At 41.2% G+C, this 16,892-nt stretch overlaps 1 protein-coding gene across 6 annotated transcripts in view; it reads right to left on the bottom strand.

The window, feature by feature from the left end:
- Positions 1–311: 311 nt before the first annotated feature.
- RBM47 (RNA binding motif protein 47) overlaps positions 312–16,892 on the bottom strand; it is a 270,111-nt gene continuing 253,530 nt past the window's right edge. For all 6 annotated transcript variants that reach the window (XM_030191327.1, XM_030191322.1, XM_030191326.1 and 3 more), the window contains one exon: positions 312–3,077. In XM_030191327.1, the coding sequence (XP_030047187.1) occupies positions 2,844–3,077 (234 nt within the window). In that variant the 3' untranslated portion in view covers positions 312–2,843. The remainder of the gene's footprint in view (positions 3,078–16,892) is intronic.

The raw sequence follows: 16,892 nt of genomic DNA on the forward strand, positions 1-16,892 counted from the left end.
GCCACTTAACAAGCAATTATTGACACTAATTGCATTAGAGTTTACATGCAGAACTGTCTAAGCATATTCTATAACGTGATGCGCTTAAATTCTAAGTTGCATAGTTGAAAAGGGGCATGGCCATGAATATGAAATGGGCGAGTCATGGGTATTTCTAAAATCTATGCGCATTGTTAGAGAATACACCTGGTCTGTGCATAATTTAGGCGTCGGCATTTACACCAAGGTTTACTCAGCGTAATTGCCCACAACTAAATTTAGTTGTGCAGATGGGCACGCGACGTATTCTATAAACTACATGGAAATTTAGGCTTATTCTATAAAGTATGCCTAAATTTAGGCATACTTTGTAGAATAAGCCTAGGCATATTTTGTTTTAGTGCGACATATAGAATATGGACCATAGTGTGTATTTGGCAAGGGCGGTGTACATAAGAATGGAGCATGGGCAAGTCATAATCGGGCTCCCAGATATGTGTATAACTTACATAATACTGTAAGTTATGCATGTCCGTGTGGCACATAGTTAGTGTCACATCAGCTTTATGGCTGGAGTTAGTGATCACACCTAAATGTTAGTTGCATTAATACCCAGTTATACTAGGATTCTAGAAAGGATAAATCACTCAAAGAGGAGCTATGTAAATCAAATAACCACAAACCCTTCACCAGATTAGTGTTCAGTATTTTAAAAGTGCTCAGTAAGAATGAGGTGAGCGGAGAGCATATTTTCAAAAGGTCTACTATCCCCTGACGCAGCAGTTTGGCACTGCGAAACGGTGGCCAATGTTGGGGCATTCATTTGAGCTAAGTAGCTGGATATTTGCAATACGTCCTTTAGGTTATATTCATATAAAATAAAACAAAGAAGGTTTTAAAGCCAGTGGTTGACGTTAACTGGTTATTTAAAAATATATACCTGTATTTTTTCTGAGACTTTTTCCTTCTGAATATTTAGATTTTTGCCTCTATAAAATACTGAACATTAATCTGGTGAAGTGGGGTTTGTGGTTATTTTAGTATGCTATAAAAAAACATAGGTGCCTCCATTCCTTTACAGAATAGGGTCCTACAACCAGGTGCCTAATTATAAATGCCCGGTTATAGAACTGCCCCCCCTTAACGTGTGAATTAGTGTGCACTGTCAAGCCACCATATTAGCTTTCTGTGGCTGTAAGCTAACAGCATACACTAACTGGCAAGTTAGGTGCTCAACACAATTTAATGAAATAATTTCTAACAGTACTTTATGTCAATAGATGATTAAACAAAGTTTTGATATAAAATGCAGTTTCCCAAATTGTTCTATTATTGCTTTTATGAAGGCAATTGGTATGTATCTTTGTTATTCTATAGATTCATGGTTGGGTAGTTCATGTAAAAGAAAAAAAATGTATCACCATCTTTCAGTTCACTGTGTTACAGCTGGCTTAGAAAAGTTACTGTGGAAAGATGACTATTGTATTCCTCTGCAGTGCTTCCAACTATTTTACCTTAGTACCTTAGATGTACTAAGAGGCCTTTAAACAGGCCACAGAACACTGCAGTAATATATTTACTTCCTAATATAAACAAAGCTTTTTAATAACATTATAATAAAATTGTTTCAATAGATTGTGGCAAACCACATACTATGTATACTTTGCAACATAAAATGACTTTTTTTGAAAATGTATATTAGAAGATATTTACAAAGCTAAAATATTTTTTAAACCTGCTTGGCATATAAAGCTGCTAATACCCCTACTACCACAAAAATTTGCAAGAAACATGATAAGAAAGCTACATGTAAATAAAATGCTGTTCTTCCTTCTGACAGGGATATGTCCCTGTTGAAGAAACACATTCTCTGTCACTACAACTTATGCTGCAAAAGATTAAAATGAGCCTAAGAAAGGAAACCATGTTTTATACTGGAAGATATGTTAAATCAAGAGGATCTTGCATTCAGCTCTGCACTGTTGCTTAAGTTGTGCTATATATTATAATACAGCCTCACAATGCAACTTATAGCACTGAACTTTTCTTGTCCTCTCCAGCATTCAAATAAAGGCACTTTTCAAGTAGAATATTTGCAACAAGACTAAAAAAGAGAAGGTACCAAATGTGACCCTTCTTCCCTCGGCAGCAACTGACTGAACTCTTACCTTGAAAATTTCTCATTTAAGTACAAATCTGCTCTTTAAAATGAATGTTTGCTGACAGTGATTCTAGATGACAGCTATAAAAAATACATTTAAGTAATGTCAGCATTACGTACAAATGTTTCATTTGTGCCTGTATCAAATTTAAAGTTCCAGTATTACTTTATAAATAAGGTACCTTTTAAAGGAATGTATTTTATATTTACTGGGTTCTTTAAATATTGAATATATTCTTTAAAATACATTATTTTAAGTTCTTCTAGCTGCTCAGATGCGCTTTTTACTATATATATATATAGTTGAAATATTACTAAAGGCACTAAAAAATATAATTCCATGGAGTGCAGAACATTTTTTAAAATACCTTCATGCCACAAGTATGTTGAAAATATATAATGTTTAAAATAAAAAAAAACCCTATGCAACCAAATTATTGCATAAAAATTTGGAAGGACAAAGGTTTTAGACTCATAGGTCATGTAAAAATGCAGGAAAATAGAAAAGTTCATCCTAAAATATCCTAAAAAAAAAAAGCCAGAAGAAAACTTCATGTGTATAAAATATTTTAGCACAACATACTTCACTTTCATGTTTGTATCAAAGTTTACTTGGTCCAGATATACTCTTTAAGACTCTTTCTTCATAAATAGTAAAATGTTCCTTCAGTGTTTTGCTTGTCTCACAATCTTTTTGACAGTCCTAATATGCAGGGTAGACATCATGTATTGGAACCTGGATGGTAGCAGCAGGGAATGCCTGAGGTATATAGCCAGCATAACCTCCATATACTGCTGCGGCTGCATTTTTCTGTAGTGTGGCTATTGTGGCTGTGGTGGGGGCCGCAATTGGGACATAACTCGTGCCATAAATTCCTGTAGGATGAATCCTCTGGACATTTGGAGCCATGGTGTAGACTGGAGTGATAGGGCGACCCTAGAAACACGCAAAAGAGGTATTTTACTGGTGGTACACAGATGAAGTGTCACACAGTAGCACAGTGATCATTGTAATTATTTTGATTTATGCATCTCCCATAATTCAGGGGTCCTTTTACCAAGCTGCAGGAAAAGGGCCCTGTGCTGGCGGTGGGGCCATTTTTCCCGTGCGCTAGGGCCCTTTTAACCGCAGTGGGTAAAAAGACCCCAGGCACACATGGCCATGTGATGCCCGAATACTGCCGGGTTGTCACCGCGCAAACCACTTCCAGGTGTTTTCCCCTGGAAATGGAGCACGCTTGGGGCGGGACTTCTGCCGGTGGTCATGTTGGGCCAGGGGTAGTCCTGAAACAGCGAGCGGTAAGCCCGCATTCGGCTTACCACCATTCTGTAAAAGGGCCTCTCAATCAGCAAAGCTTTGAATGTATGTTCATACATAAGTGACGATGAAAAAGTTACAGAAATAATCCCATGCAGCTTGCTGGTTGACCCTCATTTCTACATCAACCAGCATTCCAAGTATTACACATTTTTGGAGCTTCAAGTTCAGGTCCAACATATATGGTTTTTTTTTTTTTTTTTTTACTGAAGTGAGGAAAAATATTGACGTTTCTGTGTGTTAATTGCAAAAATGAACACAAGCACCCTGATATTCAGCTGGTGGTCAGCATTTTTTTAAAATGCTGATCATCGCCGGTTAAATTTATCCAGGGTAATTTTGAGTGCCCTGGCCACCCAGAGCTTATGCAGGTCTGGCCGATATTCAGCCAGGCCTGCATAAGGCAGTTATGTGGTCCCCGGCTGAATATTGAGCTGGAACCAGCATAACTATTTTTTTTAAAATTACTCAGAACTCCCTCCCAGCCCCCCTGACAATGCCCCCTCCTTCCCCACCCCCTCCTCAAACCTACACAAGAAAGGCTGCCCACCAGAATCCCCTAGAACCCTCAAACCCTAGATAGGCCCCCCAGGCCTACCTATATACGCTGGTTGTCCAGCGGTGGTCATTGGGGGCAGGAGTGCATCCCTCTCACTCCTGCCCCTTGCAGCACTGTTCTACAATGGCTGCTTTAATGTCTTACAACACTGTGTAGTACCGCGAGCTGCAGCAAGGGGTCATGGCAGCCATTTTAGAATGGCGCCGCAAGGGGCCAGAATGAGAGGGTTGCACTCCTGCCACCTGGGGAGGCCTACCTGGATGTTGGGGAGAGGTTCCGGGGGGGGGGGGCTCTGGGAGGCCCTCTCATTTGGGACTGAGGAGGGGGTAGGGAAGGAGGGGGCTCTGGTTTTTTTTTAAGTTATGTGGGTGCTGGCATTATTCAGTGCTGGCACCCACATAGATAAATGGTCTTATTTAGGACAGCTTTTGTGCTGTCCTAAATTAAGCTGCTTAGTTATGTGGATGCTGACACTGAATACTGCTGGCAACCATATAACCTTAGACTCCTCCCCAGTTCCGCCCCCAGAACTGCCCTTGACCTGCCCACTTTTTGTTTGCGTGGTCTGTGGGGATATACAGTGGCACTCTCCAGTTAAATGCCACTGAATATCCCCATTTAGGTGGCGGGAAGCGATTTAAGCGGGCAGGAGAGGCTCCTGCCCGGTTAAATCACTTGTGAATATTTGCCCTATTGTAACTGCAAAGCTGCTGTTGGGGGTTTGCCCAGCATCATCCTATACAATGGCTTAAGGACTTTTCTTTTAGGATATTATACAAGCCTTTTTAAATTCCTGCTAAGCTAACCACATTCTCTGGCAACGAATTCCAGAGTTTAATTACACGTTGAGTGAAGAAATATTTTCTATGGTTTGTTTTAAATTTATTATTTAGTAGCTTCATTGCGTGCCCCCTAGTCCTAGTATTTTTGGAAAGAGTAAACAAGCTATTCATCACCTCTACCCATTCCACTCCACTCAGCATTTTATAGACCTCTATCATATCTCCCCTCAGCTGTCTCTTCTCCAAGCTGAAGAGCCCTAGACACTTTAGCCTCACAGGGAAGTTGTCCCACCCCCTTTATCATTTTTGTCATCCTTCTCTGTATGTTTTCTAATTCTACTATATCTTTTTTGAGATGTGGTGACTACAACTGCACACACCATTATAACATTCTCAGTTTTGTTTTCCATTCCTTTCCTAATAATTCCTAACATTTATTTATTTAGCAACAATTATAGCATCTGAGTGGGTTATAATAAAACAAACAAACCAATGATATCATACAATAATAACAATACACATATTCTTCATATCCTAAAATCAACCCAACCCCTAAGGAGACCCATCAAAAGCTCTGTTTTCTTAGCCGCTGCTGCACATTGAATAGAGGGTTTCAATGTATCAGCAACAATGGCACTTAGATCCTTTTCCTGGGTGGTGACTGCTAATCTGGAACAATTGCTCTGCAAGTTCATTTTTTCAATTCTATCAGTACACTGGGATGTATACCATCCGGTCCAGGTGATTTGCTACTCTTTAATTTGTCAAATTGTTCTATTACATCTTCCATGTTTACCGACATTTGTTTCAGTTTCTCTGACTCATCAGCATTGAATACCATTTCTGGCACTGGAATCTTTCCCACATCTTTCTCTGTGAAGCAAAGAATTCATTTAATCTCTCCACTATGGCCTTGTCTTCCTTGATTCCCCCTTTAACCCTCGGTCATCTAGCGGTCCAACTGATTCTTTTGCCGGCTTCTTGCTTCTAATATACCTAAAAAAGTTATTATTCTGTGTTTTTGCCTCCAACACAATCTTCTTTTCAAAGTCTCCCTTTGCCTTCCTTATCAGAGCTTTGCATTTGATTTGACATTCATTATGCTGTTTCCTATTTTCAGTTGGATCTTTCTTCCATTTTCGTAAAGATTTTCTTTTAGCTCTAATAGCTTCCTTCACCTCAGTTTTTAACCATGCCAGCTGTCATTTGCCCTTCCTTCCTTCCTTCTTTTTTAATACATGGAATATGTCTGCTTTGGGCTATGTGAATTAGGGATGGGCTGTCATTTGCACTGACCTAGGAAATGTCAATAAAACTGAGCAGAAAAAAACAACACATTTTATGTGGTTTTTTTAATAGCTGATAATAGTGTGTACTATTTACAAAGAGGGTGCACTCTTTTGGAAAGAATGCACACTGTTTCCCTATAGTACATAAGAACATATGAATAGCCATACTGGGTCAGACCAATGGTCCATCTAGCCTAGTAACCTGTTTCCAACAGTGGCCAATCCAGGTCACAAGTACCTGGCAGAAACCCAAATAGTAGCACCATTCCATGGGCAAGCAGTAGCTTCCCAAGTGTCTGTCTCAATAACAGACTATGGACTTTTCCTCCAGGAACTTGACCAAACCTTTTTTAAACCCAGATACACTAACCACATCCTCTGGCAACAAGTTCCAGAGCTTAACTATTATTTGAGTGAAAAAAAAATACTTCCTCCTATTTGTTTTAAAAGTATTTCCACGTAATTTCATTGAGTTTCCCCCCGATCTTTGTACTTTTTGAAAGAATGAAAAATTGATTCACTTTTACCCGTTCGACATCACTCAGGATTTTATAGACCTCAATCACGTCCCCTTTCAGTCGTCTCTCTTCCAAGCGGAAGAGCCCTAACCTCTTTAGCCTTTCCTCATACAGGACTAGTTCCATCCTCTTTATCATTTTGGTTTCTCTTCGTTGAGCCTTTTTGAATTCTGCTATATCGTTTTTAAGATATGGCGACCAGAATTGAATGCAATACTCAAGGTGAGGTAGCACTATGGAGCGATACAGAGGCATTATAATATTCTTGGCCTTATTTTGCATCCCTTTCCTAATAATTCCTAGCGTCCTGCTTGCCTTTTTGGCCACCGCCGCACACTGGGCAGAAGATTTCAGCATATTATCTACAATGATACCTAGATCTTTTTCTTAACTGCTGATTCCTAAGGTGGACCCCTAGCATCAGTTAACTATAATTTGGATTATTCTTCCCAATGTGCATCACTTTGCATTTGTTCACATTAAAGTATTTCATCTGCCAGTTGGATGCCCAGTCTTCCAGTTTCCTAAATAGTTTCCTGAATAGTTTAGTGCCATCTGCAATTTAATCACCTCACTCGTCATTCTGATTTCCAGATCATTCATAAATATGTTAAATAGCACCGGTCCCAGTACATTTTCATAGAGGCACTCCACTATTCACCATCCTCCACTAAGAAAAATGGCCATTTAACCCTACCCTCTGTCCAATAACCAATTTCTAATCCACAGAAGGATATTACCTTCTATCCCATGACTTTTTAATTTTCTCAGAAGTCTCATGATGAACTTTGTCAAAAGCTTTCTGAAAATCTAGATACATTACATCAACCAGCTCACCTTTATCCACGTTTATTCATGCCTTCAAAGAAATGAAGCAAATTGGTGAGGCAAGACTTCCCTTGGCCGAACCCATGCTGACTCTGTCTCATTAAACCATGCTTGTCTATGTGTTCTGTAATTTTATTCTTTATAATAGTTTCCACTATTTTCTCCAGCACTGAAGTCAGGCTCTTGTCGGTCTGTAATTTCCCAGATCACCCCTGGAACCCTTTTTAAAAATCAGCTCTTCAAATGTGTCAGAGGCTTCTAAAATAATTCTCTTTATTTTTTTTAGGAGCCCTTTTTTAGTGCGCACTTGTGAAAGACTGCACCCTCTTTGCAAATAGGGCACACTCTTAAGGACCTTGCACTTGAAATGAAAATGAAGACTAACCAAAACAGAACAACATGAAAAATGCTGCATTTGACACAGGAAATGAAAAATTTTGGACTGCCCTTCTCTAATGTAAAGAGTTCCTGGAATGTTACATTCCTAGATTTTTACCATGTTTTGCTAATGTGCGAACTTCAATTATCAAATGTTGTTGTACAGGAGAGATTAGTGTAGACCAATGACCATTTCTAATTAATTAATTCATCAACAGTCTTTGAATTGCTAGCAACCGTTCTCATACTGGGAAAAGTATTACTCATCTCAAACCACCATACTGCTTCCCATTTCCAGGACAATGTATTTTAGTACCCATGGCAAAATTACAAGATTGCACCCCTATAAATAAGTTAAGGGCCTTTTTACTAAGCAGTGGTAATCCCAACGCGGGCTTACTGCTCAGCAATCTGGAACTACTGCCAGCGCCGGAGCTACTGCATGAGTGAGACCTCGGTTACACCTGGAAATTCAAGCCGGGCCATGTCTAAGCACCTGCACTGAATTTCCACGTTTCCAGAGCCAGCTATCTCATACCTGGCTAAGTGTGATATTCAGCACTTAACTGGCTACGGGTTACTGAATAAAGACAGGACTGACTTTTATGCAGTCCAGGGGCGTAGCCAGACTTTGGCGGGAGGGGGGTCCAGAGCCACCACCAACTTTGACCCCCCCCCGCCGCCGACCCTCTTGACCCCCCTCCTGTGCAGGACGTCAGACTAAACAGAACGAAGCCTTGCGCCGGAAGAAGAGGACCTCAGCTGGCAGGGGTTGGGGTCCCCCGCCAGCAAAGGTAGGCGACGACGGAGGCGGTGGGGGAGGGTTGGCAGCGGGAGGGGGGGTCGAGAGGGTCGTCGGCAGGGGGGTCCAGGGCCAAATCTATGGGGGCCCAGGCTCCCGTGGCCCCATGTAGCTACGCCACTGATGCAGTCCTATTTATGAAGTTAACCTGGCCGGTTAAGTGCTAAACATTGGCATTAAACCAGCCAAATGCTGACTCTGCCCCTGGAACATCCTGAAAATAGCTGGTTTTCAGTTCGGTGCTAGCCAGTTATTTTTGAGGTTCACTAACCAGTTAAGTGCTGCTGAAAATTAGTGGTTAGTCCCTCTAAACAGGCGATTTAACCGGCCAGGAGCTGTTTCTAGCTGGCTAAATCACTTTGAACATCTACACCAGCAATTATAGCCACTTATTACTCATTAACACCAATTAACAGCTCATTATTAAATAAAGTTACACCTATAACAACCACTATTCTATAACTTGTGTATGAAACTTAGCACACTAAGAGGCCGATAATCAGACTGCAGGAAGCAGCCCAGCTAACTCCCCTGGTCAGCAGCATACCCGGAATTATTTCTGGTTTTCATTTTTTGGCCACTATGAACCTAGCTGATTAAGCAGATATTCATAGGCTGACTGGCTAAGTTATAGCAGCCAACGATACTACTACTACTACTACTATTATACTACTATTATACTATATACTGTACTGCCCTTTTAGTTTCCCGTTGTTCCCCCAATGTTTAACTGCTCTTTTCCATTGTTATATTCCTAAATGATACTCTGAGTTTGTCTCGCCTAACTCCTCACAATGTAATCCATAACCGAGTAGTAACAAACTGTATTTCTATCACTCACAACTTATTGTAAGCCACACTGAGCCCGCAAAAAGGTGGGAAAATGTGGGATACAAATGCAATAAAATAAATAAATAAATATACTATTATAGACCTGCTATTTATGAAGTTTATCTGGCTGCTAAACTTAGCCGGTCAGCCGATGAATATTGGCGCTAACCAGCTGTATCGCACGACATAGCCAGTGACTGGACTAGCCATTGAGCGCTAGTATTCATCCAAGACAGCCGACTATCTTGCTCTGAATATTAGTGCTTAGCTGGCTTAAGGCTATCTATCTGGCCAGGAATTGTTCCAGGCTGATTATATAGCGCTGAATATCTTGGGGGGGGGGGGGGGGGGAAGCATACAATTAGGGGGCTCATGTCCTCCCCACCTAGAGTCTGAGCAAGTTAATGAAACAGGTGTAAAGAGTTGATGTTTACTTACATTGCTAGCTGGGTATTGTCATTTTAAAGGACTTTTTTTTTTTTTTTTAATATCTTGGCTGGCAGATTAGCTGGTTTTTCAGCTTCTTATTTTTCATCCTGCCAACTGTGCATGTATTAGCAACAGCAGTAAAAGTGAGGAGACCTGGGATATAGAGGCAGCCTTCTTGCTGAGCTTTGGTGGTGAACCTGAAATTATTGAGAGTGAGGTGGAGAATGGAGCAGAGAGAAGCAGCAGCATCAGGATGAAAGGGAAGCTCTGCAAAATAATGGGAGTGAGGGGATCCAGAGAAAAGCAGCAGTGTGTGAACTAGAGGCTCTCCAGACCAGGAAATAGTTGGCTCACACTACAAATCTTATGTGGAATGGGGAGGGGAGAAGAGTGAGAGGACAGTGGCATCAGGTTTGCAGCAGTGCAGCACTAATCGTAATAATAATGTCAGAAGAGCTCAAGAGCCAGGAGTAGTAAGGAAATACTTTTTAAACAAATAAGGAAATATTTTTTCACTCAAAGAATAGTTAAGCTCTGGAACTCATTGTTGGAGGATGTGGTAATGGCAGTTAGTGTATCTGGGTTTAAAAAAGGTTTTGACAAGTTCCTGGAGGAAAAGTTCAAAGTCTGTTACATGGGTGGACAGACCATTGGAACAATAGGGCAGAGCCCGAGGGCCCACAGCAATAAGGGGCTCACTCTCTCCTTGCTTCCCTCCATCTAATTTAAATCGCTTTTAATAGATGGTTAGGGCCCATGACCCTTATTGCCCAAGGGCTCAGATCACTGTCAGTCCACCTCTGGTCTGTTATTGAAATGGACATGGGGGGAAGCCCCTGCTTGCCCTGGGATTGGTAGCATGGAATGTTGCTACTAATTGGGTTTCTGCCAGATACTTGTGACCTGGATTGGCCACTTTTGAAAGCAGGATACTGGGCTAGAGGACCATTGGTCTGATCCAGTATGGCTATTCTTATGTTCTTAGACAGAGGGACAAATGAAAGAGGTTTGAAAATGGCACAGTGGTCATAATTTGCCCACCGGTTCTAGAGAAAGGCTGCACCTTGCTCTTTCAAGAGATTCACATGTTTCCAGTGGGGAAGGCCATTTGTCTTTTCAAACATAGTGGGTCTTTTCTTCTGTTTTTCTACTAAATTAGAGGAAAAGAAAGAGAGTTTACTCCCATTCCCAGAGGAAAGAAAGCTCAGCCCCAACAGAAGTTGTCTCCTGGGGAGAAAACTCTTTGAACAACCTTTTTTGTGATCAAGGATATGTAATAGTATACTACTAATTCACAGCTGTTTTGCTGCATATCTTTTTTGTGGAGGACAAATATTTTTTTCCTGCCTTTCACGAGGTCTCTGCAGCTGCTGGAGGGTATCCAGTTCTATGAGAGAAACAAACATCTATCCTGAGGTGCTGTAGAGATTACATGTATCAAGGAAGATTTTGCAAAAACAGAGGAACCCACAATAGTTCTGGGAAAGCTTTAGACTATATACATGAGTCGACTGCAGTTTTGGAAAAGATGTGTACTATCACACTGCATTTTTCTATTTGTTTTAGTAAAAGTTTTATTTATTGGAATGACATTTTAAGTTTTATTTAAGTGACTGGTAATACTGATCCTTTTGGGCCTAGAAGCAGTTACATCCCTGCTATTTGGAAGAACCATTGGGACTGCAGTGAATTTGCTTGGTCTTGACATTGTTCAAAGGTATATCCCTTTCCCCCTGTGAAAAACCTGAAAAGCACCGTTTCTCACCTATAACAGGTATTTTCTATAGACGGCAGGATTGATCAAGCGCACAAGTAGGTGATGTCATCACACATTGCCAGAACAGAACACCTCTCCTACAGCTCAAAACCTAGGGTAAAGTTCTGGGTATGCATAGTCCATCCCACATGCAGTGGTCTCCTCAGCCCCATTGCTCTAGAAGGAATACAGAGCTTTGAAGAAAGGAAATATTGTGTGCCTTATCAATCCTGTTGTTTATAAAACACACCTAAGAGGTGAGAAACTATGCTTTTTCTATTGACAAGAAGGACTGAGACAGATCCACAAGAGGGTGAGTCTCAAACTCAGGGATGCTTTTGTTATAACTTGCCTGTTCCTCAGCAGCCCAGTCATCAAGAAAAATGCAAGAGTTGCCAATGCTACAAAGAGAGGTTGGCCAGCACTTCTTGACCAAATGCACTGTCTTTGATTGTGGATGGCCAAGTAGTAGTATGAAGTAAAAGTACTGCATGAAATGAGGAACAGGTTGCTGCTTTGCATATAGAATCCAACGAAGTAGATATCAAGAGAGCCACAAATAGCTGCAATGGCTCTGATTTGATATGGTTTCACTTTATTGGTTAGAGGAGTACCAGTTTGTAAAAGAATTTAATGCAAGATGCTAGATAATTTGCTAAAGTTCATTTGACTACTGGAATGCCAATTCTGTTGTAGTTGAAGGAGATCACAATTGCAAAGACTTTCTGACGGATTCAGTTCTTTTGAGGTAGAAATGAGAGCCAGTTTGTGATTCAGAGCATAGGAGGACTTCTTGAATGGATTCTGATAAGGTTTAGGACAAAATATAAGAAGCACTATTTCATCAAAGAGATGAAAATGTGTTAGTAAGAACTTAGGAAAAGTACAAGAAACTACTTTGTTTTGATGAAATTGAGTAATCAGTTCACAGGTAACTAAGGTTTGAAGCTCACTTATTCTTCTGGCCAAGATAACCACTACTAGAAAAAAAAAAATGCTTTCCAGGTGACGTGTTTGAATACAGCAGATTCCATTAGCTCAAAAAGGCAGTTTCATGAGAGATGCATGGATAACACTGAGGTGGCATGGACATAGGAAGTTTCTGCAATGGTGCTTTTTTTTTTTTTAATGTAGAAGGCTCTTCATAAATCAAGAAAAGGTAGGATATTGCAAAGCACAGAGCCTGTTTATAGGGATATATTTTGATGGAGGATGTCTGCAGTCCCAGTCAAAAAAGATGATACAGATAGGGCAGTAGGACATTGGAAAACATTAAATGGGGTCATGGCTATTTGTGAAGCATCAAATGGCCAACCACTTAAAGGTCTAAGAATACCTGATTGATGATTTTCTCGCAGACACTATATCTTGAATAGGTAGTGGCAGTTCTAGAGTGGAAACTAAATGCTACTCAATTTCTAGGTTCGGATGATGAAGGGAGCCCTTGTTCTGTGTGATGGAAATATTTGAAGCCTGCACAGAGGAAGAACTGCAAGTCTTCTGAGAAGAGAGAACCAGTTAGTATATAAGTATTGCCATACTGAGTCAAACCAAAGCCCATCAAGCCCAAATATCCAGTTTCCAACAGTGGCCAATTCAGGTCACATGTACCTGGTGGGATCCCAAAAAGTAGCAAGATTCTGACAAAGCTAGTAGGGCACTATGATAACCATCACACTGGGCCTCTGTTGAGACTTGTGCAGGGTTTTTGCTAAGATATGGATGGAAGGATAAATATGGAGGAGGGACCAAATACAAGTTATGGCAAGGACATCCTTTGCCAGTCAATCCAGAAGTGAAGAAACTGAAAAATAGAGGAGTTTTGCATTCTTACTTCTGGTCAAGAGATCTATTTGATGGGAAGAAGGAGCTCCACAAGTCTGAAAGATGTTCTGCAGGGATTGTTGTCCAGAGATCATTCATGAAATGAAATAACTCGGCTAGGTCTATTGGTTATCTGATTGTGAACGCTGAGGACAAAAGTAGCTTGAATATATATGTGATTAACCATAACAATGCCCCAAATCCTTGCTGTTTCCCAGCATAGGCTGAGGCATCCCATTCCTCCATCCTTGTTGAAATAAAATATGGCTGTTTGAACTAACACTGAACAATCTTGTAGAAGACAGACAAACACTTGAATGAGTAAAATATCACTTGGAGCTCTAAGTTTATATGAAGTAGTCTTTCAGACTGTGACCAGTTCTTTGAGTAAGATGAGTTAGGCTCCCCACCTAGTGTTGGAAGCATCTTGTTTAGGACTTATTAATATTCCAGTGGTGCAAATAGGACACCTCTGGTCAGACTACATTTGGATATCCACCACTGCAGAGTGGTTCATAGTAAAACTGACAGATGAAGTGCAGCAGATAGAGTCTGGTGCTAGTTCCACTGAAACATAATATTCCATTAAGGCTTTCTCATTTTCAGGTGGCCAAATGGAACAGCATCACAGTGGCCAAATGACCCAACATCTGCAAAGAGGCATTGGCTGTGATGGTGACAGAGGACTAAATGTCTTAAACAATAAGTTTTGCTTGAACTCTATCTAGAGTGATTCCTATGAACAAATTATTGTTTGTTGGCTAAAGTGAATCCTAAGCTCTGAAGTAGGTGAATTGTTTTATCTCTGAGGGTTAGGAATGGGTTCTCCAAGGAAAATGCCAGTCATTAAGGTTTGAAAAAACTTGGTGACGCCACCTGTATAAGGTAAGTAGCTACCATAATGAGGCATTTGGTGAAAACTCTGGAGACTGATAAGAGTAAGAAGAGAAAAATTTGTACTGATAATTGTCTATGTGCAGAAGAAACCATGGATATTTCCTGCAACGTGGATGGATCTGGATATGTGTGTAAACATTTTTGAAATCCAATGTGCACAGCCAATCTCCATTTTTCAATTAGGGGAGAACAGAGGGAAGAGTTTTCATCTTGAATTTTCCTTGTAAAGGAAGAGGTTGAAGTCTCTGAAATTTAATATAGGAAGTAAACCACCTATCTTTCTGGTAAGTAAAAAGTGTCTGGAGTAGAAGCCTGGTTATTTTCCTAGCTTGGAAATGACTCCATCATGCTGGACTGCAGGAGGAGGCTGACTTCTTCCTGATGAATGTAGGCATGGAATAGAGGTAGAGGTTGACCTAATAGTAGAGTGTGGACACGAAGGTGGTAACTCATCTTACAATACTGAGAAACCCAGGAATCTGAGGTGATCTGTTTCCACTACTGAAAAAAGAAGTGTTCCTGACGTTCCTACAGGTGTGCCAGGATGAATATTTTGGAGCAGCACTGACTGTCACTGTACAGAACAATTGAAATTAAGAAGCTGTTTTGGTTGCTTAGGTGTGGCCTGCTTTGCTTGTCTTCTTTCTCATTCGTAAGGCTTTGCAAAAGTAGGATGGTGAGTTTGCTAAGGCTGTCTGGTAAAGTTGGGATGAAGCTCTTCTACAACAGTAGTAATTTCTGTGTATTTGGAAGGTGTTAAAGGTGTTCCTTATTTGTCTCCTTTACTTTACCTCCAAAAAGGTGTCTCCAGTATATGAAACATCCTCCAGCCTCATATGAACATCCTCATGGAGACCAGATATTTGTAAAAACACAAAATGTCTGGCAGCAATAGTGGAAGCTGACATTCTAGAAAAAGTGTTGAATACATCATAGGTTGTGTACGACAGGTTCCATATTCATCTGCTTCTGAAAGAATAGCACAGACTACACCATGGGAACAGACCAGACAAGCAAACTGATACTTTTTGAAAGATGTCTGTGGTTTCCAACGCTTTCTTTCTGTCATATTCCACCCAGACAGAAACAGGAAGTTACGTCAAAGGGGGCAGAGTGCGGTGGAAGAAAGCGCCATGGAGGCCGCAGGCAGCGCATCAGAATCACTGCTGTACCAGCAAGCCCTTGAGAAGAGAATCCATTTTAAGGCAGACTGGGAAGGAGATGAGCAGAGAGGGAGACATCTTACCAAGGTAGGGAGAAGGGGAAGAGATGCTGGACCATGGAGCCCCCTGGAGTTCTGGGGCCCTGGGCAGCTGTCCTGTTTGCCTCCCTCTAACGCTGGCCCTGCTGTCCACCACAGTGCTTGAATATTCTGCTGGCTCCTGAGGGTTAGTCCCATGCCATGTGAGAGCTGGCTGCTTTGAAAATACCATCCACTGCCTCTGAGTGCTCTTCTGCCAGTTCCTGCAGGATAGCACTAGTGGGAGCCAGCTTTTTTTTTTTTTTTTTACTGCAGTGATCCCAAAGCTACCTTTACATCAAATTGTCACCAATTTGAACTCTGTTACATGTTATGCCCCATTCAGGTGCTTCACTTGAGAAAATAAAGGCTAAAGAGTTGGCGTTCCTGAAATACAGAAAAACTCAAGAAGAGGAACACGGAGAGGAATACCGGATGAAACTGAAAGACGCCAAGAGAGAGATACGACTGGCGAAAGCGCAAGTGGAAGAACAAATGGCTAGAAAGGTAAGGAGGGGTGACAAAAATTTCTTCAGGTATATTAGTGAAAGGAGGAAGACTAAAAAGGGAATTGTGAGACTGAAAGATGCTGCGAACCGCTATGTAGATAATGATGACAAAAAAGCAAATTTGCTAAACAGATACTTTTGTTCTGTTTTCACAGAAGGAAATCCTGGAGAAGGACCGCGATTGATTGTCAAAAGTACATATGAGAATGGAGTGGATATAGCACCGTTCACGGAAGAGAGTGTGTATGAACAACTTAAAAATCTAAAGGTGGACAAAGCTATGGGACCGGACGGGATCCACCCCAGGATATTGAAGGAGGTCAGAGAGGTTCTGGCGGGTCCTCTTAAAGATTTGTTTAATAAATCCTTGGAGACGGGAGAGGTTCCTTGGGAGTGGAGAACAGCGGATGTGGTCCCTCTTCACAAAAGTGAGTGGAGGAGTGGCCTAGTGGTTAGGGTGGTGGATTTTGGTCCTGGGGAACTGAGGAACTGAGTTCGATTCCTGGCACAGGCAGCTCCTTGTGATTCTGGGCAAGTCACTTAACCCTCCATTGCCCGCCGCATTGAGCCTGCCATGAGTGGGAAAGCGCGGGGTACAAATGTAACAAAAAAAAAAAAGTGGTGATAGGGAAGAAGCTGGAAACTACAGGCCAGTAAGACTCACTTCGGTTATTGGAAAAGTAATGGAAGCGATGCTGAAGGAAAGGATAGTGAATTTTCTGGAAGCCAATAAGTTGCAAAATCCGAGACAACATGGCTTTACCAAAGGTAAATCGTGCCAAACGAATCTCA

Source organism: Microcaecilia unicolor, chromosome 2 (assembly GCF_901765095.1).
Source record: "Microcaecilia unicolor chromosome 2, aMicUni1.1, whole genome shotgun sequence".
NCBI lineage: Eukaryota > Metazoa > Chordata > Amphibia > Gymnophiona > Siphonopidae > Microcaecilia > Microcaecilia unicolor.